The following is a 25,412-nucleotide window of genomic DNA, read 5'->3' as shown; positions in this document are numbered from 1 at the left end:
GAACTCACTTGGTAGCCCAGGCTGGCCTCGAACTCACAGAGATCCGCCTGGCTCTGCCTCCCGAGTGCTGGGATTAAAGGCGTGCGCCACCACCGCCCGGCTCTTGAGTTCTTTATATATTTTGGATATTAGCCCCTCTCTGTCAGATGTGAAGTTGGTGAAAATCTTTTTCCATTCTGTAGGCTGCCATTTTATCCTGTTGACTACAGCCTTTGCCTTACAGAAGCTTTTCAGTTTCATGCAGTCCCATTGATTTTTATTTATTTTTTGATAGTCGACGGGAAGAGTTTATTCTATTGTCTGCTTTACAAGATTTGTTGCTAGCTAACAGATGTGTTTATTTGTAGCACTAAACATGATGTGTGCAAATACAACATGAGGGAATTTTCAACAAGTCTTGATGTTTCACATACACCTAGAATTTTACATCTACGATGTTACAAGATCCATAACTGGACACTGTGCAGAGAGTAAGAGACTTTGGAGCACTCATCCCTAAGGGGATGTCTTTACAAAACTCCTCCCAAGGCTCAGGAACCTTTTCAGAAGAGGAGGTGGAAAGATTGTAAGAATCAGAGGCGGTGGTGCCTGACTTTAAGGAAACAGCATTTGCCAGACATAAGAGGGCTGGTATACATATGAACTCACAAAGACTATGGCATCATGCAGACCAGCACAGGTTCAATCCAGACAGGGTCCCAGCACTGAGAGTGGGAAGTAGACATGGGTTCCTACCCCTAACCAACAAGCTATTTGCAATCGATACCTACTGGCAAAGGAAAATGAGTTTTATACAATGGAGTTCCACTGGGTATATCAGATACATTCCAGGGTAGGCCCTATGCCCAGGAATAGTTGGCCAACACAAAATGAACTCTATGGGTTTTTTTTTGTAAGATTTTTGTTTTGTTTTGGTATCTTTGTCTTATTTTTTCTGTTTTTTTTTTTTAAATTTGGTTATCATTTTTTATTTGAGAGAGAGAGACAGATAAAGAGAAAGAGAGGACATACATGAAGCTGTGTGGTTAGGGACTTGGGAGGATCTGGGAGAAGTTGGGGAAGGTAAAAGAGTATGATTAAGATATATTATATAAAATTAAAAAATATGTAAGAGGATATATTTTTTAAAGGCAGCTTTATTTGGAATGAAGATCACATACACCCTCAAACAGTTAAATTGTAAAAGGACCTGATAATCCTATCCCTACGTCTCCAAAGACTTGGGCTTCATTTTTAAGGACAGACATAATTTTAAGAGATGATACACAGGGAAGAATAGGTAAGAAATCCCTCAGGGACCTTTCCAACTAAAGTTCTGGAGAATATTTTATGCTCTAGAGCTGTGTGGGCATTTGAGCACATGCTATGTGAGAGGCAATCAGAACTGACAGTATCCGGGACTGGAAAAGTTGTATAGTCCCAAGAGCAGAATAATAAAGATAGCCACCATCAAGCCATTGTTCTATGCTCAGCACAGGCATGAGCATTTAATCCAACCCTCTCCATAGTCCTGGAAGGCAGGTATTATGAATTCCCATTCCCAGACTATAGCAGGAAGCAGTGTGCCCAGGCCGCTTAACTCCAAAGCTTGTGCTCTTACCTGCAGCACTGAACTGTATCTTTAAGCAAGGCTCTATGAACAAACACTTCAGGAAGGCAGAATTTTGACTTTGTGTATGAAAGACTTTCTATTAGCCAGTGATATCCAGAATCTTCCACATGAAATGATGAGGGCATGGCCAGCAATGGCCAGAACTACCTGTGAAACTTCCAGTAGATGGTAACTTTTAGTGGGCAAATGAAGAAAATTATTTTAGAGTCTTTTCTGACTTGAAGCTCTGGGAGAATATTTTATAACCTAGAAAGCTCAGTATTCTTTCTGGATTCTGTCTTTCTGTATATCAGGGATTATATCCATTTCTCTATGTGGTATGTCACTCTGAATATAGTGGCAAAAGGAGGAGTGTCCAGGTAGCTACCTTCTTCTCTTTTACCTGTCTTGCATGTCTTGACATAGCTGATAAGAAATCAGTTGTCTGAAAGCTTGGGGATCATTGTGGAAGATGGCGCAGAAAGAGCGTAAGAGCTGGAGGTGGGGGAAACACTTTATTCTAAGCACAGCAGGGCAGCTGAATGCATGAATCCATAGCTGTTGTGGCAACATGTGCAAACCTGAGCAAGGCCACACCAGACCAAATTTCAGCATGGACAGGGAAGTTAGACATACAATCCCACTCACAGCTGTGGTGCTATTGGCAATTGTTAGCTGCTTGGAGAGGGAGAGTCAGTAGTAGACTACACTCCAGTGGAAGACCAAGCATCCATGAATAATTGGGCAGGATAAATTTGTCTTGCAGGGTTAAAAAAAAAGTATACAAAGTTGGGTGGGTAATGAAGGGGGGTGGATAAGGGAAGAGGTGGAGGAGGTGTGAATATGATCAAAATATGTTGTATGAATTTCTCAAAGAACTAATAATTGTTGCAATAGAAATTTAAAAGTGGGGGAGCTTTTCCCATTTTGCTGTTAGGCAGAGGGAAACCCTCTCCCATTTCCTCTCTGATGTAGAGGGAAAGGAAAGAATAGTTCCTGCTCCAAGTTTCTGTGTGAAACCTTTCTTTCTGGGCTGGAGTTCAGAGAGTTGATCATCTCTGCTGCTGGGCTCTGTTAGTAAACTCTAGGTAGCCAGTCTGCAGAGAACCACATAAAAAAAATTGGAGTGTTGGTAGATACAGAAATTGTCTCGTGTTTGAAGCCTAGTATTGGTTAACTGATTATTTTTCTTAGTCATGTGTCTACAATTTAAAAGGTAATTGTCAATTATTTGATTTTGAAGAATGATTGTCTTTATATGTAGACATTTATTTATTTTGAGACAGAGTCACATGTATTCCTGGTTGTGCCACTGTATCCAATTTTATGTGGTGCTGGAGATACAACCCTGAACTTGTGCATGCCAGGCAGATCCTTTGCCAACTGAAGTTCATCTTCATCCTGGTTTTGGAATATTAAAAAAATGCTTTTCTAATTCTTTCCCTTGGAGATAGGTTTTGACCTACCTTCTAAATTTATTATCTCAAATTTTATGAATAAAGCATACATAAATTCCAATTTTGATTTTTTAAAAATCCACTGTTTTAACATTGAGGACATTTTGTACACAGTGCTGAAACACTGAATTTGTAGAAATTATTACCATAAAAAAATTGGAGGTTGCTAAAATAACTATGGTGAAATACAGAGACATAGGAAGGTTTTATTTGGTGTGTGTGTGTGTGTGTGTGTGTGTGTGTGTGTGTGTGTGTGTGTGAAATTTAAACCTGTAGGATAGTAGCAAACCAACTGGGCTTTGTAGAAATGCAGATTTCAAGTAGCTACATTCTAGGTGATACAAACCCCAAGATTAGGCAATGTATTGAGTTTCTATTTTTTTTGTGTGTTCCTATTTTAAAATTTACTTAAATCCCTTATGAAAATATCAATAAAATAAAAACAAAGACAGTGAGAAATAGTCTAACTGTATTCCATAAAGAACTGATGAAAGATTCAATCAGCTTCATGACTATTCTCTGGAAGTCAACACTGATAAAATTAGTATAAGTGTCATTATTCTTAAATGAAGATGGACAACATCACCAGAATCAAGATCCAGAGTCCAGAGCTTTTAAACATCATTGGCTTGAACACAGAATCAAAAGGCCTCATTTCTAAGAAGGGGGATTATTTTGGGAGGCAAAGAGATGAGAGGAATGTAGAAATCAAGCTTTCCTTAAATGTGGATATGCTTGTTAGCTGTGTTGAAAATAACAGATCTTCAATCTTCCTCCAGTGAGGAATCCAGCTACCAGGACATTAAATATCTCACCTCAGAATATGCCTTTGGGGATGTGTTGTCTCTTCATTTTCAGCTTGTAGAAATTCCTTGAGAGAGTACGAAGACTCTGTCCAGGGAGAGACTCAGATACTCAACAAAGTTCCCAACCAAGATTGTCCAAGGTTGGTCATTTGGAATGGGACAAGGAAGGAGCCATCTCAAAGCTTATGCTTCAGCAGTCTTCTGTTCACACAAGAGACCATTTGAGGAAATAATACCAGACGGATTTTCTTGCTTAATTTTTTGTTGTTGTTCTTTTGAGACAGGTTTTTACTCTGCAGCCCATGCTGGCCTGGTATTCAGTATGTAGCTCAGGCTGGCTTTGAACTCATGGCAATCCTTCTGCCTTAGCCTCTTAACCACTGGGCTTATAGGCATGAACCACTACACTCAGCTTCCTGCTTGGGTATTTAAATCTTCTAATTTTGGCAAGATGTGGAGTTGTGTGTCTGTGTATGGAGTTAGTTCTCAGTTACACACTGCTGTAACAAGACTATAACAGGGGCTGCAAGGCAAGCATTGGCTGAAGTGCAGACATCTTGAGGTAGTGGGCTGAATTATATCAAATAGAAGAGTAGTGGTTCTCAACTGGGTCCTACCCTCCTGCTATTTTTAGGAGAAATTTGGCAATGGCTGAATATTTTATTTTATTTTATTTTTTTTTTTTTTTTTTTTTTTTGGTTTTTTTTCGAGACAGGGTTTCTCTGTGTAGCTTTGCGCCTTTCCTGGAACTCGCTTTGGAGACCAGGCTGGCCTCGAACTCACAGAGATCCGCCTGGCTCTGCCTCCCGAGTGCTGGGATTAAAGGCGTGCGCCACCACCGCCCGGCTTTTTTTTTTTTTTTTTTTTTTTTTTTTTTTGGTTTTGAATATTTTATTATGAAACTGGTACTCATAGGGTAAAACATCCCCAAATGTACAGCACTTACCAAGTCATTTTCTAGCCTCCAATGTCAATAGTGCCAATGTTGAAAATTATGTAATGGAGGTTATGGGAACAGAAGCTGTAAGGCTCAGTTTGTTTAGACAACATGGTATTGATATGGATATCTGGTATAAGTCAAGATAAAATGTGGCTGACATTGGACATGGGGGAAGAGGGCTATCAGTCAGCACAAAATGGCTAACACTGAACGTCCAGGCAACTCCACATATACAGTGATGTAATCTGTTATATAACTATTTTTGGCAGAGTGCTACTTTAGTATGATCCTGTATAAATGTGGGTTTAAGGTCAGGTCCCTGATCCCTTAGCCTCTGCTTTTGCCAGCCTGCTGATATACATCTGTCCTAGGCCTGTAGTGTAGTGCAGACACAAAGATGTCAGTAGCAAGTTTGGGACTGTGGTCAGTATAAAGAGGCAGGAAAAGAATAAAGAATCTAATAAAGGAATAAAGAGATTAGTTGAATATAATCTATGTGATATACATATATATATATATATATGTACATCACATTGTGGTTTAGGAATTGTTTTATAATCATGTTTATCTATCTATCTATCTATCTATCTATCTATCTATCTATCTATCTATCTTTCTATCTATCTATCTATCTATCTACTGTAAACTAAGGTGGGACTGCTGAATTCATGGAACCAAATGAGGGGACATGTAGTAGAATATTATTTTAAGGTGTGTTACTTTTGTTTATATTGCATTTGTTTAACTCTGTGAAGCTGTGTTATTGTGCCTGTGTAAAACACTTGATGGTTTAATAAAGAAGTGGCCAGTAGTAAGGCAGGAGAAAGGATAGGTGGGGCTGGCAGGCAGAGAGTATATATAGGAGAAAACTAGGAGCCAGAGAAGAAGGAGGACATCAGGGGCCAGCCACCCAGAGACACAGCAAGCCACAGAGTAAGAGTAAGATTTGCAGAAGTGAGAGAACACGAAAAGCCCATAGGCAAAAGGTAGATGGATAAGTTATGGAAAGCTGGCAAGAAACAAGCCAAGCTGAGGCTGGGCATTCATAAGTAAGAATAAGCCTCCGTGTGTGATTTATTTGGGAGCTGGATGGTGGCCCCCTTAAAAGAACCAAACAACAACAATAACAATGGGGACAAGGGATTTTAATAGAAAACTCCATAATGTTGACAGGAACACTGCCCAATAGATTTTCAAAATTGAGCCGATGCGGAAAAGTATGTGCCACGTAAGGAGAGGGCGCCATGGGCAATGAGTGGGACTGGGTTCAGAGTCAAGAATGCAGCACCACCAACTGTGGTCCCAGTAGATCCATCTTGGTAGCATTTGGGACCCCAGGACCTTGGTATTATGTCGAGGGATTGGTTCTCTACATGGTAAGTGAGGAATGTGACTCAGTTATTTTACCTGCTCCAAGATGGCAGACCTGGCTATGTGACTTTTCAAAGCTTGGGAAGAGCTGGGCGGTGGTGGTGTACGCCTTTAATCCCAGCACTCAGGAAGCAGAGGCAGGTGGATCTCTGTGAGTTCGAGGCCAGCCTGGTCTACAAAGCAAGTTCCAGGAAAAGCACAAAGCTGCACAAAGAAACCCTGTCTCAAAAAACAAAAAAACAAAAAAAAAAACAAAAAAAAAACAAAAAAAAAAACCTTTTGGGGTTGGGGATTTAGCTCAGTGGTAGAGCCTTGCCTAGCAAGCTCAAGGCCCTGGGTTCGGTCCTCAGCTCCGGGGGAGAAAAAAAATAATAATAAAAGCTTGGGAAGATGTTACAGGAACGTGGAGATGATGAAACAAGCCAAATTTATAAAATCCACATCGGTATGGCTTAGGAATCAGTTCTTATAATCATTGCAGTATTTCATGTGTTTGAAAGAAATTTGACATACTGGATACTCTGATTACAATTTGGAATGTATTATTAGGTCTAGCCTCATGACTTTTAAAGACAGAGCTGGTTTATATGGTCAATAGTATTAAAATGCTTATAATAACCAGGTTTAGTATAATTTAAGTTCAATTTGTTGTAAGAATTGCTTATGACAGGAGATTTTGCTGTTTTGGTTTGTAAATCTATCAGGTTTTTGAGGCATCTGAGAGAAACTGGTGTGTATATCAAATGCTGGAGGGAGTTGAATAACTCAATTCATAAATTAATCATTTAAGCTTATAATTCATTTAATCATATTCAAATAAAAAGGTGACCATATATGTTTATATAAAAACATTAGATTTATAATGAGACCTTCTTTTCAATCTTTTTGAGACAGGGTCTCATGTAGAAAAACTGACTTTGAAGTTACTATGTAGCCAAGGATGACCGAGACATTGTGATCCTCCTGCCTCCACTTTCCAAGTGCTGGGATCCCAGGTAAATGCCTCCATGCCCTGATATACAGCACATTTTTTCTTTAATAACAATACTTTCAAATTGACCTCAGAGACAGGTTAACTGTGGTCTTTGGAATTTACCCTTCCAATATATATTTAAGAAAAACCTAATTTCCTAGGAGTATATTTCTTAGTGAAAAAATAAATGACCATGGATATGTAAAAGCTCAGATGAGACCAGTAAACATCCAAGAAGTGAAACCAGCAGTAACTCTGCATGCCCCATGCTGGCTGTGAGTCCCTGCAATGAAACTCCCACCACTGAGTGTTTATTTCATGAGATGCTGAGTGTTATGACTTGATGCAGGTAAGGATCAACACCTCCACCATCTCAAAAAAAAACCAAAAAAACAAAAAAACCAAAAACCAAAAAAACAAAACAAAACAAAACCCCACTGATTTTTGGAGTCAATTGTTTTATTGTTGTTATTTTCACACCGAGGAGACTTAGTTACATGAAGTGTATTCAGTAGGTTGGTTATCAGTAGTAGAAGCACAAGGATGCAGACAGTGGAACATGGAGGAATGCCCTTTATCAGAGTGAGAGCATGTGACTGAAGTACACCACTCCAAACAGCCTATGTACAGGTGCAATCCGAATTCCAGTTATGTACAGACAGAGTCACAGAGTAAAGGACACAGGGTCGCTGTACATCCAGCCAGCCGGTGAAAACTGCTCACAACACACACACACAAAAGGACAAAAATGACTTTAAAGTGCATCCAAAGGAGTCTTGAGGGCGTGAAGATAGGGGCGGAGATGTTTCTGTAGAATCCAGGCAAACAACGGCAGTGTGAGACCCTGACCTCCCCTAGGAAGATCCTTCACAAAAATGGCATTCTGATATGTTTTAATCCTCCCAAAATATATTCATTAAAAATTCTAAAAAATCGTTTTTATTCTTTTGATTGGCATAGTTATTGTATATATTTGTGGGGTGGAATAACATGACCAAATCTGGGTCATAGGTTCTGCTGTAGTGCAAGAAAAAGGTATGGTTGGCAGTAACTATACATCTTAAAACAGAAGATTTTGTGTACTTTTGATATTTTTAACATAACCCATTTAAAAGACAGGTTATATCTTGTAGGGCATATATCTATGTTAGAGTCAACATTAATGGTATTTTCTGTTTTAAAAATATGCAAATAATAAATGCATAACTTATCTTTTTTTTTTTTTAAATACTAGCAGTGGCTTCAATGAACTAGGAGGGTAGTGTTTGCTACTCTTACTTTTTTGCTATTTTTGAGACAGGGTCTCATGTAGCCCAAGCTGGCCAGGAGTTTCCAATCCTTCTGCCTCTATCTCTGCTGTTCTGGGGTTGTAGGTATACCGTCACGCCTGGCTTGCAAATCATATTTTCATGCATCTCTCTGTGTCTGCATTGTGAAGAGAGAAGGAAGCTGTTGCTTATGGAGACTTGAGAAAACGAGATTGGGTACAGGGACCACGAAGGATTCTATGCAGAGTGCAACAGAAACTCTCTCTATTCTGGATGGACAGTCTGACTCTTCGAGAACCTTCGACCCCCAAACAGCCGGTAATAGAGGAACATCACTGGCTCTGCATCCAGACATCCTTTCTTTAGGGCAAATTGTCTGGTAAAGCCTAAGATTGATGAGGTTGTTCAACTTAATACTCGGGCTTATGTGGATGATTTAGATACCCTGTTGTGGTGGATTGTTCCGGGCTATTTTGCTCCGGTTAGTCATTATATTAGCTTTCACTCACATTGAAGGTTTTAATCGTGGGCACATCTGTGTATGTATGTGTGTAAAGAACTTACCCTCCCAGTCAGAAACTGTATTGTAACAGAAGCAGGAAATAAACTGCCCACTGCACTATGAAGCCTGTTGTTCTCACTTGTTCTCCCAGGGACACGGAAAAATTTAGGGATAAGATGGTATCAACAGGTTGTATGTCTGTCTGCCATTTTTATAAGGGAACTTCTTAGACCCATCATATATTTATATAAGAACAGAAACACTCTAATTTTTCCAGGCATGTTTGCTAATTATCCATTTCAATTTCCATGTGGATAAATCTTGCTTTACACAGCAAACGGATTTCAGAAAAATAATCTAGAATTTTTAAAAAGGAAGTATTTTCAGTGTGGTAGTGCAACTTGCTACTTAAAGAAACCATGCAATAAGCTACTTTGAAAAGGAAGAATGCTTCTGTGAAACAAAGAATTTCATTGATTTTGCAAACAGTCTGATTAAAATACACACCTAAAAGTTTATTAGTAGATTAGGACTGTCTAGAAGAGTAGTTGTAAGTAATAAAAAACAGAACGGATAAACTTCATTTTACAACGAACACTACATAGAATGACCCATGGACTGTTCATTGACTATATTCAGACGCCCTGAATATATGCATTATTGGTATTTTATGGCTTTAATTAAGACAATCGTCTCTTATGAAATACTATAAAGTGCAATATTAAAAAAATTAAAAAACCCAAAAGGCATCCATTGTCCTTCAGTTTTATCCTGATGATAAGAATTGGAGATTCACTGAATTAACTGGCAAGGAATTCTCTGCCTCAATTCACACATGTAGTTCATTCTGGAAATGATTTTATTCTGGGATTCAGACCTATTTCACTTTTCTCTTGTTTGTGTGGGTGTAATATGATTTAAGACAATTAGTACTTTCTTTTGGCTAGCTGAGTGCAGACCTTTCAGCACCCAAGGCCTTTATTACTTACATATCCATTATGAAGAAATTGCAACCCAAGAGGAAATTCCCATCTTTTGTTGACCAGGTTCCTAGTCAGGAAGTGTCCTTACTGTTTCTATCAGCCTGCTTTGTGGGAAGTAAATGTACAGTGGGGCTCATAACAAGAGGAGCTTTAACCCTTTTTCTGACTTCCCATTTGAAAGGAGAATGTTACTTCCTCTCGGTAATCAATGCAGGCAAGCATAAACCCAGAGTCTTGGGATGATCTAACATGGCTCCCTTCCTGTCTTCTTTGTGGCTATGGAATGAAGATGTAAGCGATCTTAACCTCACCAGCACTCTATGATAATGCTGTGACCAGTGTTCATTTTGACACCAGACAACCAATTCCCATTGGTACCACATTCAGGTCTACTGGTCCTTGGAAGGCATTTATGCTATTGTGCTCCTCTGTGGTTGTGGATTTTGCCTACCATTCAACAGCAATCAGAATGGTCTCCTCCAGGGAGCAGTCATGCACAGAAAAGTGTTGGGGGTAAAGGTCTAGAATTTTTGAAGATTTACATTGAGGAGGAACAGGGACAGCAGCAGAAAGAAAAGGAGAAAGAGAGAAAGGAGGCAGTAGAAGAGGAAAACACCTAAATAAACAAAAAAATTCAAGGACACTTCTGATGAAAATAAGTAGAGGGTCCCACAGTAGCAACTTTCAATCATGTCATAGATAAAGATCAAAAAGTGTTCAAATGCAGTTGACTTCTGCCATGAAGCAAAAAATGGGTAAAGTCATCAGCCGGATGGTCTTTGGGTGGAACTGGATGGGAACTTTTCTGACCTTGAGTATACTAGGATCTCTTTGCTGACATCCCATGATTTAATATTGGTGGTCCTTTGTACTACAGTGACCAGCAGACAGATTCCCTTACTGGAATCTGTCCTTGGTGGGAGCCCACACACGTCCGTGGCACTTTTCCATCCTCAGGTGTTTATTAATTTTCCAGTTCAGCCCATCAGTGTTTTAGGAAAAGTGGCATAGGCAACACGCTTTGCCATTCAATCCCTCACTACACACTAATTTGAGCTTATCTACCTCAACTTTCAGGACTGGTTTGGTCTCTCAAAACCCGGCTAGGTCATGTATTTGTTAGTCCTTTGTGGGGCCCTCCCTCCCTCCCACTCTTTCAAGAAAACCCATTAGCAAGATTAAAGACTTTGGTGACATTTAGGTAGTTTGGAGCGAGGTTGATTGTCCATGTGTGAGAAAGGCATGTGGATGCATGCTGTCTGGGAGGTCTACATGGAAGGCAAGCCACTTCCAGATGTAGTAAACATGAGCTCATCTGTGATTCCACAGAAGTCCATGTCCTCCTGCTGCTGAGGCACCACCGCCTATGTAGACCCAAAGTGCCCAGTGACATGAAAGAAATATTTCAAAGGTGCAATAATATGTATTGGATCTAAGCTGGCTGTATTTCCTTTATTGCTTTTCTTGTTGGCTATATTTCAAAGAATATGAGGCTGTGAGATTAAAAAAGCCCACAAAGATCCAGAGGCAGGAAACTAAACTCAGATAGACACTGACTGGGCCAAGGCACGGGAACCTTCTTCCCTGAGGCCTTCTTGGCATGTGGTTTTTCAAATAAACCTAGGACATGTATAGGCTCTAGTAATTGATTAAAAACGTCTGCTATTTGTAACCACTTTAAACATCACAGATATATTTCAATTGCTTTTTTAGGGATTCTATTACATGTAAATTATTTTCTCATTTCCCCCTTCTGATTTTTATATTTTTCTCCCAATCTCTCTTAGTGGGAAAGCCTTGCCTGCTAATTGAAGGAAATGTTGTGAGAGAGGCAGGTGAGAGAGGATGATAGCTTTAAAAACTAATAGGTCAGGTGAGTATCTACAAATGAGTGACAGCTTTTCTGTCTGTAACATGTTACTTGTTGGAGTCACAATCTTTCTGGGAGCAAGGAAGCATAGAATGTGTGTGTGTGTGTGTGTGTGTGTGTGTGTATCTGTGTGAAAACCCACTGAAATTCTCTGAAATGCTTACATTCAAACAAGCATCAGACTCTATCAAATGCTTCAATGCAATTCTTTCAATAGAATACCTCCAATTCCATCTTCCCCTCTGTCTGGCCAGTAGCTCTAACCATTGTCTCTTCTGTGATCAGCCTTCTGTTAAGGTGGTCTGGGTGTGGACAATCTTCTTTTATAGGCCCCATCTTCCTTCACCTTAGGTCAGAGAAGTATTTACAAGATGCAGGAAGTGGTGGTGGTGGTGGTGGTGGTGGTAGGGAGTCGGTCATTTCTCTCTGGCCAGGAGCTGATGTATGCTAACATTAACAGAAATCTGATCATCAAGACAGTGGTGTTTTGCTGAAAGGCCTCTAAACCACCTGACTCATGTCTTCCCTAGAAAAGAAATTCCAATGGCCGCTGTCAAGTGATACCTGTCAGGGGCTTTGCAAAGCGTTTTCCTCGAATATGAAATGGTCCTTGCCTCTTTTCATAGCACTTTAAAGTGAGACATCAGACATTCTGCATCATCTGCTGAGCTGGCAAACAACCTTGTCCCTGAATCTCTGAACACCTACTCTGTTCTGCTGACACCGCCTGGCATGTTTAGGTCCTGGGAAGTTGAATAACACCATTTAATCTCATGCTTCATCTCATCAGGAACTGCCTGGGTCCAGAGGGCAGATGGATATGTCAGGGGTATTCTTAAATGCAAATCTAGGAGCTTCTATTTTTAGAATCCCTAGTCTGGACCAAGTTTCTCTCCTGTTCCAGGGTTGCCTAGGGCTAGAGGAGAGGTGTCAGCAAGCAAGACCGGCTTGGGTTTCTGTGAGTAAATGGACATTTGGGTACAATTCCTTTATTTTAAAATGAATGGTAAATTTTGGCCTGAACTTTTGGTATTATTTCATACCCTGCTCCAGAGAAGCAAAGAGATAGCAGTCTAAAATTTTCTCCCATCCCTCTTATTGCATATTTTTGCCTCTCTGTAAGCATTAGGGATACAGCTGGAATATCTCTTATACTCTGGGGGTTGGAATGTTTGAGTGGCATGTAAATGTTTGTGTATATGCATAGAATAAAAAACCGTTTAGTTCATAAATGTTCACTTTGGTTGGTGGGCATGACTTTCCTTTCCCTTGGCTGTCAAGTTTGATGCTCTTTGCTTTGGAATTCCAAATGTGATTGAGCCCAAAGGGTGATGATGTAATTGATATTGTATGTCTGCAGATCTGGTACACTTGTACACACCAATATGCAAGAAAGAAATTAGAGAGGATCTGAAACTAGCATGTAGAAAGCAGTTTTACAATAATGTGAATGATTCCAGGTCAACATATGGCCACATAACCACACACTCCTCAGTGAAAGCAGTAAGAGCCAGCAGTGGATGGTGCCTGAGCACCATTCAGTGAGGGGCGCACTGTGGAGGTAGGGACTGGTGGGAATGTTGTCTTCTCGAAGCAACTTTTCATTAAAGACCATAACACTCCCTATGAAGCAGAACTCCCAGCTCTTAGGCACCTGGGGTGCTTCCTGGCTTCTTGGGGAGGAGGTAAGGGGAGTAAGCATGGGAATAGTAATGGCGGGACCAGACATTCTGTGATCTTTCTTATTTTACAGTCTATTTGTAGTTGGTTAAAAAAAATCATCCATTTTAAGCAATAAACCAACTAGAAATCAGAATTTATCCAACCATCATCATGTAGCCCAGACAACAATCTGAGATTTTAAAACTGAAAACTCACTGTTCCTTGTCTTTCTAAGGTAGCAGCATAAATGCTTGCTTCAAACAAACTCCAACCCTTGATGTGGGTTTCTCTCTCACCATTGAAAATTGCCAGCACTCAGGGAGGCAGAGGCAGGCAGATCTCTGTGAGTTTGCAGCCAGTCTGGTCTACAGAGTGAGTTCCAAGATAGCCAGGGCAGTTACACAGAGGAAAAAAACAAACAAACCAAAAATCCAACTTTGCATGGTTGGAGAGACTCGAAAGCCAGTTTCTCGGCTGGCAGACCTTTTGATATCTTGTGTTCTCTGGGGGCCCCCACTTTGAAGTACCTTTTGCTTATGAGTGAAGTGGTCTTGGGCTTGGTTCTCCCTGTTGTTGCCATGCTCTGTAAATGAATGGAGGTTCTGTGGAGGGGATGCTGAACTTGATCTGGGGTGTTGGGTTACCCCACCTTTTTATTCAGCTTTGAGTTCTGCATCCCTCCTCCCTGTGTTAAATGATGTTCACAACATAGTCAGAAAAGGCACAGTGACAGATCAGAACCTGAATGCATGATGACATTCTCCACGCATGGTGTGTGCCAATTTACATGCAGGGGGTCACCGTCTATTTACTTTTTCAATGAACTTTAAGGAGAAAGCATGGTTTAGGGAAATGAAAAACTCTGCATATTTTTTCAGTTTAGTTTGTCCTGCTGCTATCAACCAGTCTCATTTTCTACTGAAACAGACCAGAGACATCACACAGGATGTCAGACAGAGCTTGCGGGCACTCAGGGAATGAGATGGTCCAATGTGAAGCTGAGCAAAATCAGTAAATCATAATATCAGAGCGACGGCTTCAGAGCAGCATAAGGAAACTATGGAATTCAGTCTCCAGTGTGCTCGGAACACTGGAGTTCCAGATGGGGTTATGATGGGAGGAAGGACATGAATGTTGCAAGGGTCTACACCAAATTCATGACACAGGACTTGGAAACTGTTCTGGGGGGGTAAACGGGTAAATGCCTCTGCAAACAAATCCAAACTGCCTCAATCAAGCACTGTCCGCCGTTAGTTTAGCTCTCTTGGGAATGATTCTTAGACTGCAGCCCTTGGTGACCACACTGAGAAATGCTCTAAGGAGCTATGCCCTTAGGTTCCCATCAGTGGCAGCTCCCACTGAGCACCTCTGCTGGACGGTGTTTCTCAGCACACATCTCAGCTCTCTTGGCAGGACTTTGGACTGGATGTGAGCCCTTGGCATTAAAGCATGTCAAATGACAATCATGGCTAAGATCGCCCTTGTTCTTTTGATGATAATGGGCCATGCACTGGAACAAGGTAGGCTCAGTTTATATAATTTTGCTGTCCTAGAAAAGCACTAATTTGGTTTTTCATTCATATCATCTACTTGCATGCTGGGGCAATACAAGAAAAAGCAAAACAAAACAAAACAACCTAACCTTCATCAGTTCCCCTTTGGTTACCACCTGGTCTGAGTTTTACCTCTGTCTTAAGGAATCCCATGGGTCTCAGTCAGAGCATCCCAGTGTGGATGTGCAGATAGGTTCTGTTTGGCTTGTGAGAGTATTTTAGAGGTTCTAATTGGGGCTGCTACAGAGTCCCTCTATTAAGCCCTCCTCTCTGCAAACTAGTAAACTAAACTTAGTATAGCCAAAGCAGCCTGGAGATCACAGCAAAGAACGCTTTGCCTACTGATTCTGTTAATTCACCTTTTGCACTTGAGAGGCAAAGTACAAACTGAAGGTTGAAGGTTGATGCCCCTCTTCAAATAGGTACCATAAATATGCTAGAGCTATCCCTGAAAAGATGCATTTGCACTTAAATATATATGTCTTTTTATATATATATATAATTTTTCTTTCTGTTTGTGTACAGTTATATATTACTCTATAGGTATAGGAGGAGAGGTATAGTACAGAAACAGGCAGGATTTGTATGATCATGTGTATATATTTATAATATTTATATTTATATGTATGTATAGCCTCTGTCCTCTTTTGTGTCATCACAATGAACGTACCTCCGACCAGCGAGGAGTACCTGTCAGTGGTGATGGAGAGATGGTTCTCTTTGTCTCTTATATGGAGTCATTTCAGCAGGCAAGGGTGAGTTGCCTGTGACGTGAATGGCCCCATGAGAATCCATCCTTCCTCTAACTCTCCAAGGAGGAACACTGGCCTCCCAAGGCTGTGCACAGGCTGCCTCTTCTCAAGACAGCAAGGAGCCTGGAACCCAGAGCCAGGAGGGACCATCCATGCTGTTGGTTTAAGATATGGCTTTTCCACTAGATGGAGACAGGGCACTCGAGCACTTTGTCTTCCAGGAGGACACTGACCACCAGGAACACGAAGTAGAGGCCAAACATGATGAAGCCCAGTATTTTGTTCATCCGCCATTTGCAGAGGGCGATAGAGAGGATGACGAAAAGCAGCATGATGAAGAGGAGGACGATGGCGCAGAAGAGGCCGTTGCTGCTGACAGTCACTGGCTTGAATCTGTGGATGATGGTGTAGAGGAGCCAGGGCAGTGGCAGCCTGTGAGGAAGAAAGGCAGGCAGGAGGGGGAGTAGAGAGAGCAGTCAGGTGTGGGGTGTAAGCGCTAGAAGATGACTGTCCATGGCTTAGGAGGGTGACACTTTTGGGTCACTAGGACAAATGACTGGCCCAGGAGAGTATGGAAAGAAGTCAGGAGGACCTTGTTCTCTGGTGGACTCCCTCAAAGATGTGGCTGCTACAGGTGACGTCTGAATTTGATTCACGTCAGTTTTTATTTTCTTCCCAGGGGAGATTACAATGTGCTCCCAGCCCTGGAAAGGTGAACCAGATTTGCACGGGGTGAAGGAGGAGAGGACAGCAGAAAAAAGGTATAGGAATGGGCAGGGACAATGGAGAAAAGACAATCTAACCTTTAGAATGGAGACAGAGAGGCGAGGACTTCTTTGAGAACCTAAGATGCAGTGAGGTTGCATGATGGTGGTGGGGACCAAGGTACAATGTGGCAGTCTGAAGTTTATTCTGGGAAAGATGCTGACCACCATTTATTAAAAAGGGTCTTGGGCTGGGTATAGTGGTGCACGCCTTTAATCCCAGCACTCAGGAGGCAGAGGCAGGCCGATCTCTGAGTTTTGAGGCCAGCCTGCTCTACAGAGTGAGTTCCAGAACAGCTAGTACTACATAGTGAGATACTGTTTCAAACAAACAACAAACAAACAAACAAACAAACAAATGAGGGTCTTATATTTATGACGAATTAAAACACTTTATTATAAAATTTCCTACCAATTTTCTTGCTTTGGACTGGCCTCTGAAATCTGACAACACCCATTGTTGCTAACCAGAGTGATGTCTGTGGCATACACCAGGATGAGTCGTCACTGGGAACACACAGGAGTTAGAAATATGGCTGGAAAAAAATACCTGGTTCCAGTGGTGTGCTGCCACCTGGAGGCCGCTCTGTGTCATGCAGCCAGGTACTGATGAATATGGCTAGGAAGGTTCAGTTATGGTTCTGGGATGTGGGGGAGGAAGTAACCTTTTGAAACCCCAAATTTCCTAATGGAAAAGCAAATAGGATGTAAGCAGGATTTCAAAAACAGCCAGTAGGTCTGAGAAAAAATGTGTGTGAAACTAGAGCCCATGTTATGTAAGTATTTTTGAATTCCCAGGGCTAGCACATGCAGACCCTTAGGGTCTTTGCTGCCTCAGGCAAGGCACAAATGATTGACATCATGGCCTGTGATGACCAGCACAGGTGCTTTGCTACTGGAGCCTGGGTGGGAGATGCTTACTTCAGTGGATCTTGCTGGGCTGGGGGAAACCAAAACACTTTACCCCCACTAAACTCTGTACTACAGTTGGATCTTGAGCATCCCCTAAAGGCCGTCTGTTAAAGGTTTGGTCTCCAGCCTGAGGCTCTTAGGAGGTGATGGAATCTTTAGGAGGCAGGATGGAAGGAAGCTAGGTCACTGGAATCATGATCTTGAATGGGATTTTGGGACTCTGTTTCTGTTGTTTTCATGGCTACCTGGCCACGAGGTGAACAGGCTGCCTCTGCCATGCCCTCCCACTGTGATACACTGGCTGCCCAAAGCAAGAGGGACAAGAGGCCGCAGGCTGACACTTCTGAAGCCATAAGTCAAACCATTTCTCCTTCAAGGAGACAGAGTTTAGATATTTGTCACGGGGGCTGGAAGCTGACCAACCCACAATCACACACATGCACACATTCACAACTGATCACAGGGGCAGGGACCTGAGCTACCCACAATCACACACATGCACACATTCACAACTGATCACAGGGGCAGGGACCTGAGCTACCCACAATCACACACATGCACACATTCACAACTGATCACAGGGGCAGGGAGCTGAGCTACCCACAATCACACACATGCACACATTCACAACTGATCACGGGGGCAGGGAGCTGAGCTACCCACAATCACACACATGCACACATTCACAACTGATTACGGGGGCAGGAAGCTGACCAACCCACAATCACACACATATACACATATTCACAACTGATCATGGGGGCAGGGAGCTGACCAACGCACAGTTACACACATACACATATTCACAACTGATCACAGGGGCAGGGAGCTAACCAACCCAAGTCACACACATACACACACGCACAACTGATTTTGGTAAAGTTGAGGCGGGTGGCACTTCAGATAGTTGGTGAAAACTCTTTTTGGAGAGTGACATTTTCCACACCTCTTGATCTATCAACTCTATTGTCAGTGATCAAGCATAAGGAGAGAACGAGCTGCAAATGCAACTTTAATCAGAAAAATGATCATTTCAGTCTCATTTGAGGAAAAAGTTGGGGTCTTTTTTTATAATTTCTAGCAATAAGGAATGAGTTAGATAGTGTGTAAGCCAGTGTAATGTTATGTGGCTATTTAAAATCACAAGCTTAGAGATCAGGACTACTACCGAGCAGCTGAAGGGTGCTTGCCTAGCACGCAAGATGCCCTGGGTTCATAAGACAGATGTGGTGCCTTAATCCCAGCACCTGGGATGTGGAGGCAGGAGGATCAGGAGTTCAAGGCCATTCTCTGCTATATAGGCAGTCTGAGGCCAGCCTGGGCTGCATGAGACCATGACACAACCAAACTACCAAACAACAAACTCTGTAAGCCTTACAGTGCTAATAGGAAAATACTCATGATGTAATTTTAAATTCAGTCTTTCTTTCTTTTTTTTTTTTTGAATCAGGGTCTCACGTGGGCTGACTGTGAACTTGCTATTCGGCCAAGGATAATACTGAACTTCTGATCCCCCTGCTTCCACCCCTCATATGATATCTATGAATTGAAATGCTGGGATCAAATGCAAAGTCTTGTATATAATTTTAATTAAAAATGAATGACACACATCAAATTAGCAACGTAATTTCAATCATGCAAAATGCACATATTTTGAGTGGTTGGTAGATCATCACTGATTTCTATATGTATCTTCTAAAACCCTTATATACTACATATATGTGCAAAAGAAAATGCTGGCTACAGAGAAACTTTACACTCACTATATTGTTAACAACACACTCAGTGTCCTGACAATAAAAACATAAAACTGAACAAATTTTGGAAAAGTCACTTTTTTTGGAAAAGAAATATATAAAATATATCAACACCCATTAAAATATTCAAAATATGTAGTCTGTTAATGCTGCTTTAAGGGATTTATTCTAATGAAATAATTAAAATAGAATTTTCTAAATAAAGGTATGGTGATATATTGTGTACCTCAATAAAGTTCACCTGGGGATCAGAGGACAGAGCCAGCCACTAAATTAGTCATAGAGGTTAGGCAGTGGTGGCACACACCTTTAATCCTAGCATTTGGGAGGCAGAGATCCATCTGCATCTCTGTGAGTTCAAGGCCACACTGGTAACAGAGCCAGGCATGGTGGCACATGCCTTTAATCCCAGTACTGGGAAGGAAGTAAGATGGCAGGACACCGGAAGGCATATAAGGCACGAGTAAACAGGAAGTCTCTCTCTTGAGGCTGAGGATTTCGTAGAGGTAAGAACATGGCTGGCTTGTTCTGCTTCTCTGATCTTTCAGCTTTCACCCCAATATCTGGCTCTGGGTTTTATTTTTTATTATAAGACCTTTAAAGATTTATGTTACATAAAGGTATTTATAAAATCCCTATCATAGCATAAAGCAAGAAGAGAAAAGGTCCATTGAAGACACTGGTTAACCAGGAACACAACAGGATAAAACACCCGGAGTCACATGCTGTGGGATGGCCTGTATGTCAAATGTGTTGCTGATTGGTCAATGAATAAATCACTGATTGGCAGTGGCCAGGCAGGAAGTATAGGCGGGACTAACAGAGAGGAGAATTGAGAGAACAGAAAGCTGGGTGGGAGAGACACTGCCAGCCGCCATCAGGACAAGGAAGATGTAAAGTACCGGTAAGCCACAAGCCACGTGGCAAAGTATAGATTAATAGAAATGGATTAATTTAAGCTGTAAGAACAGTTAGCAAGAAGCCTGCCACGGCCATACAGTTTGTAACCAATATAAGTCTCTGTGTTTACTTGGTCGGGTCTGAGTGGCTGTGGGACTGGTGGGTGAGAGAGTTTGTCCTGACTGTGGGCCAGGCAGGAAAACTCAAGCTACAGTCACAGTGTTAGTTTCAAGGGCTATAAAAGCACTGAGCAGAACAGTGCATGTGGCTGCCGGCTTACTAGGAGAAGCCACTTTGTGCCAGGTCCATGTGGCTTTAAGTTGGAAAAGATAAGTGACCTCCAAGAGAGCAAAACTGAATATTCTCTAAGAAAAATTAGTAAATCTTTGCAGAAGATAAAAAATGAAGGACTTTTGGTAGGAGGACTAGGGAAGATTATGAGAGGCTTTCCTTTGTTCTTATTTATATATAATTTAGTAGCAATGAACAAAGAGAATGTTGTAATATGTCAGAGTATGTACCTTTGGAAAATATGACAAATATGTTTATCTGAATGCTCACAATTGTAGTAGACGTTTTTCCTTTTACACTATAGGACATTCTCCATCCTCCTCCCTCATTGGACACACTCAGGTGGTGAAAATTTTAAGCAGTAGGACTGACAAATACAGTTTATCCCAGAACAACTTCCATTAAAACACACCCATTTATCTGTTCATTCTAGAAGCACTTGTCAGACGCTACCCTGATTAGACAATGGGTTGAGGCTATGTTGAGTTCACTGGAGGGATACTTGAAGGGATCACAGACTGGCAGGAAGAAAGAATCATAATGGGAATACAATATGCAGAGTCTGGAAGAGCAGGAGCCCCTGGATTTGAACAGACTCTGGAAAGAGAAGACAGACTTTCCTGTAGACAGATGAAGGGGCTCCTCAGTGGGTAGAGTACTTGTCCTCAGAGACCCAACTCTAATCCCAGCTACCTTATTTACCTGCTGCATTAGCTCTGTGCTCTCCAGTTTCCATATTCAGAAATATGGTTGATAACACAGAATCCACATGACTGTTGTGTGTTTTAACTTGCTAACTGTGAGCACTAAATGAACAATGACAAATGTATGTACAATGGCTTAATAAAAAGGAAAAAGACGGAACAACATTCAAAATGTTCAATGAGAAAGTGGATGCATTTTAGCGAAATTTCCCGATTCCAGGGTCAAGAGACCTGTCATCCTGGGAGCATAGAGACTCTGTGACTTAAGTTTCTCAGGCGCTGACATTTAGGGTCATTTGTCAACTACTTCTGACAAGTTTGATGAAATGGGAGGGATAACAGAGTCCCTGTCAATCTGGCTCACTACAGATGATTCCTACTGAGAATTCCAGTTTGCTCAGCTAGAGGGAAAGAGCTCATCTTCTGTCTTTCACAAAACCTGGGTTGTCAGCACTTTCCAAGCAAAGAGACAGGATGTCAATGCTGGGCCTGGGTGTGTCCCAAGCTGCCTTTGAATTCAATCTTACCTGGTAGAGTAGAAAAAAAAAATACCATGAAACTGCCAGAGTACCTCAGTCCTACCTGGGCAGTGTATATTCATAATTTGTGGTAAGCACAGTTATGTAAGTGAAATTCTTACTTTCTAGAACATTCTGTATACAAGTATGTGTTTCTGCTGGTTTAGGGATGACTTAGTTTTATTAAGTTCCCTAAAAACAAAATCCAGCTAGTAAAACGGAATGGTGCTCCTAGGTTGGCACTTGGGTGAGTTTTGGGTTGAGAGAGCCAGCTCATGTTTCTACAGCTTCTAGGAAGACAAAGACAGAGGTAGAGCTGCTGTGCATGCTTATAGAACACCATACTTACCCCACAGTGATGTCAAAGATGTTGCTTCCAACAGAGCTGGACACGGCCATGTCCCCCAGCCCTTTCCTGGCCACTATGACACTGGTGATAAGGTCAGGGATAGAGGTTCCAGCAGCCAAGATGGTCAGACCCATGATCTCTTCACTAATGCCGATGGTCTCTCCAACCTGGATATCACAGCAAGGACAAATGTGAGGGGTGGAAGTCACAGAACCCAACTTTACTATGTGACCTCTTTTTAATGAGTCCCCCACTCTGTTTTGGGGTAAGTGGTGATGTAATAAAGAAGAGCAAGCCATAGTCACTGATGAAGGAGTTTATGCACTTTAACATCCATACCCAGGACATCATCGATGTGCACATGAGGCTTAAACAGACTATTTCAAATAATAAAGAGCTGCAGAGACCCTGAGTGCAGCCACCATGCTTTGTCTTCTAAGACTGTTGGGGGAGCTGCAAGATTCATTTGAAAAGCCAATGGACTTAGAACCTAAGGCCAGTACCTGAAAATGTCAGCGAGTTCCAAGGCCCTTCGATCGACTATTGAGTGTCAAGATAGTGTCCCGATTTTTTCTTAATACCTCCAATTATTTCTATGACTCTTAAACACCTATAACCTCTACTGTTTCCACAGGGAACTTGGCATTGGGTGAACTCAGGTTTAGAAATATGAAACTAAACCAACAAAACAGCTATGTAGAACTAACAGGGAATCAGAAGGCCTTGGTCCCAGGGCTGCTTTAAAGACTTGATCAATTGATAATTGTTCCCTGTATAGTGTCTTGACTCCTGCTTTCTTAGCCATCAAGTAGGGATAACAGTACTTACCTTACAAGGAAGTTGTGGGCTAAGTGATAGTTTCAGGAAAGCCCTTGTAAATAGTACAGCATTATTAAAAAGTGAGAAGGCACAGTATTCTATTTTGTTACAGTCTTTGCTTAAGACTGCTGGTTTTGTTTGAACAGTTGGTCTAACCTCAGCTAGAATCTACCCATCCATCCATCCATCCATCCATCCATCCATCCATCCATCCATCTATCCATCCATATATCTACCTATCTATACTGGGGATCAAACTCAGTGCATTGCACATGCTAGGCCAGCACTCTACCACTAAGCCACACATCCAGCCATGGTTTTTTTGAGATAGCATCTCACTGTGTAGCCTAGGCTAGCTTTTAACTTGCTTCTGTTTTTCTGCCTCCTAATTCTAGGATAGTGACTGTAAGCTACCACACATATTTCCTTTGTTTCTTGAGCACCTTATTTTTTTTTGGGACTTTAAAAAACCTTGTATGTTTTCTGGAGCTGGTGAATTACTGTTCTTAAAAATTTTAGACAGTGTTTTCCAATAGCTTACTTTATGACATCCAGGTTTTTTTTTAAAATAATTTAATAGGTAAAATAACATACAGGAATAAATGATTTTAGGGAATAGAATACTTATTTCTAAATCTTCTTTTTGATTTATAAGGACATAATATCTTAGTTCTTGGTAACTTAAAAGCAGGCTTTTATTTTGACAGTTTGCTCCCAAGTCTATTGAGCAGACCCAGTCCTCCAGGCACACAGATTCACTGCCTGCCCCCAACTGGAAGGTAAGTCCCAGGGCAGGCAAAGACACTTGCCACCAAGCCTGAGATCTGAGTTAGATCTCCAGGACCTACACAGTGGAAGAAGAGAAGCAGCTCCAGCAGACTGTCTTCTCTCCACCCTCACACACACTAGTAAACACTTAAAAAACAAAAAGAAGTAATCTACATGCAAGCAACATCCGTACTGTGGATATATTATGTTAGAATATTAGGTCATAAAAATTTGTTTGAGCTGCTGACTTGATTGATTTTCTTTAAAAAAATTGTTAAATGAGGGGCTGGTAAGATGGCTTGGTGGGCAAAGGCGCTTGCTACCAAGCCCGACCACCTGATCCCCAGAGTTGACACACTGGAAAGAGAGAAGTGACTCTGGAAGTTGTCCTCTGACACCCACATATGTGCCGTGGGATGTGTATGCTCCTTTCTGCCCAAATACATAAAAACAATGAAAATAGTTAATTCTATCTGTCTTGGGATTAGGGCAGGATTTCTAACCATTTCTGAAGTAGTCCTAAACATACCTGTGCCATATTGTACTGCATATTTGCATGATGCAGTGTTCTCAGGCAATTCTAAAAATACAATACGATCAACTCTGAAGGACATTGAGGATGCGCTCTGTCCGGCAGCATCACATATTCTGAGATTGAGTTGTTCAGGCAGCAACAACAAGCAAGTCCCTCTGAGGAGTATACAGACATGCTTTCATCCTTAACAAATGGTTAAATTATATACACACACCAAAGAATTGTTTTTAAAATAAATTTATGATTTGTCGTGAGCAAATGTTTGACTTGTGTATTTGTTTTATAGGGCAATACATCTGGGGTTGTGTAAAAAATTTCTTGGGCAAGAAGAATTGTAAGAAGAAATAGGTAAAGAAGCTGCCTGCCATAGCTCCAAGAGCCTACTTGCCGCACGAATGAGTAGATCTACTCATGCTGGTGATTTCCCTAGGCAACAGGAGTGCCCTGTTTGAGCAAAATGCTCTCCTTCCTGCTGACTAAATGATTTTCACCCTAAGTAAGCTGCAATTGATTTGATACATTCTTAATAATTTAAATTCTTAGAGGGAATGCTATCACAGTGACCATTTAAAGATACACCATTGATATTCGGAGTTTGAATGCCATTCCTGGCAGGAGAGTCTAAAACTGAAGAGAAGCATAGTGGTGTGGTTATGGACATGGGTGAGTCTCCAACAGCCCGGGATACCTTCCAAGTCTCTAATGAGGCTAGCTTTGAGTTCCTGATTCTCCTGCCTCTACCTCCCAAGTGCTGGGATTCCAAACATGTACCACTTTGCCTGGCTGCTTGGCCATTTTTCTTGTCAGCTTTAAACTCAATTCCTTTATCTGCATATTGTAGCTAATGATCGTTCGCCCCCCAACCCCCATAGCATCTGAACCTGTGTGCAGGATTGAAAACAAGAGTATAAAGACAAAGGGGTGTGAACGGTCCAGCATGGAGTATACACTCAACAAACAATGGTTTCCACTTTCATCTTTGAGAACAGAAGCCCCCGAGTCTCACTCACTCAAGTTTTCAAGCAGTAATCACTGAGCTCCTGTCTTGGGATCAGCATTATGACTGGCACTGAGTTAAAAGTAACAAAAATGACATGCATCATTACATTTGTAACTGAAGCTCAAGGACGAACGTTTTGTCTTCAGGACCCTTCTTAATAACCATTGTTAAAGGCTGGTGAGGGTTGGGGAGGCGGCTCGGTGGGTAAGAGCAATTACTGCACAGGCGTGAGGCCCTGAGCTCAGATCCCAGGCATGCATGAGGAAAGGCCGGAACTCCAGCATGGGGCTTTGGGGAAGAGACAGGAAGAACACTGGAGCTCGCTGCCTGCCAGCCTAGCTGAGAAATGGCAAGACATAGGTTTAGT

General features: G+C 41.6%; 1 protein-coding gene across 6 annotated transcripts in view; it reads right to left on the bottom strand.

The window, feature by feature from the left end:
* Positions 1 to 7,576: 7,576 nt before the first annotated feature.
* The window catches only part of Slc24a2 (solute carrier family 24 member 2), a 241,659-nt gene continuing 223,823 nt past the window's right edge, over positions 7,577 to 25,412 (bottom strand). For 5 of the 6 annotated variants that reach the window (XM_052716552.1, XM_052716553.1, XM_052716549.1 and 2 more), the window contains 2 exons: positions 21,924 to 22,090; positions 7,577 to 16,160 (listed from right to left, as the gene is read on the bottom strand). In XM_052716552.1, the coding sequence (XP_052572512.1) occupies positions 15,911 to 16,160; positions 21,924 to 22,090 (417 nt within the window). In that variant the 3' untranslated portion in view covers positions 7,577 to 15,910. Of the gene's footprint in view, positions 16,161 to 16,183; positions 17,178 to 21,923; positions 22,091 to 25,412 lie in introns of those variants that run through there. The other variant, XM_052716555.1, reaches the window with a different exon arrangement.

This window comes from Peromyscus californicus, unplaced genomic scaffold, assembly GCF_007827085.1.
Source record: "Peromyscus californicus insignis strain IS unplaced genomic scaffold, ASM782708v3 Scaffold_5__1_contigs__length_169319896, whole genome shotgun sequence".
Taxonomy (NCBI): domain Eukaryota; kingdom Metazoa; phylum Chordata; class Mammalia; order Rodentia; family Cricetidae; genus Peromyscus; species Peromyscus californicus.
The sequence above is the reverse complement of the archived record's forward strand: the minus strand, read 5'-3'. Positions and strand labels throughout refer to the sequence as shown.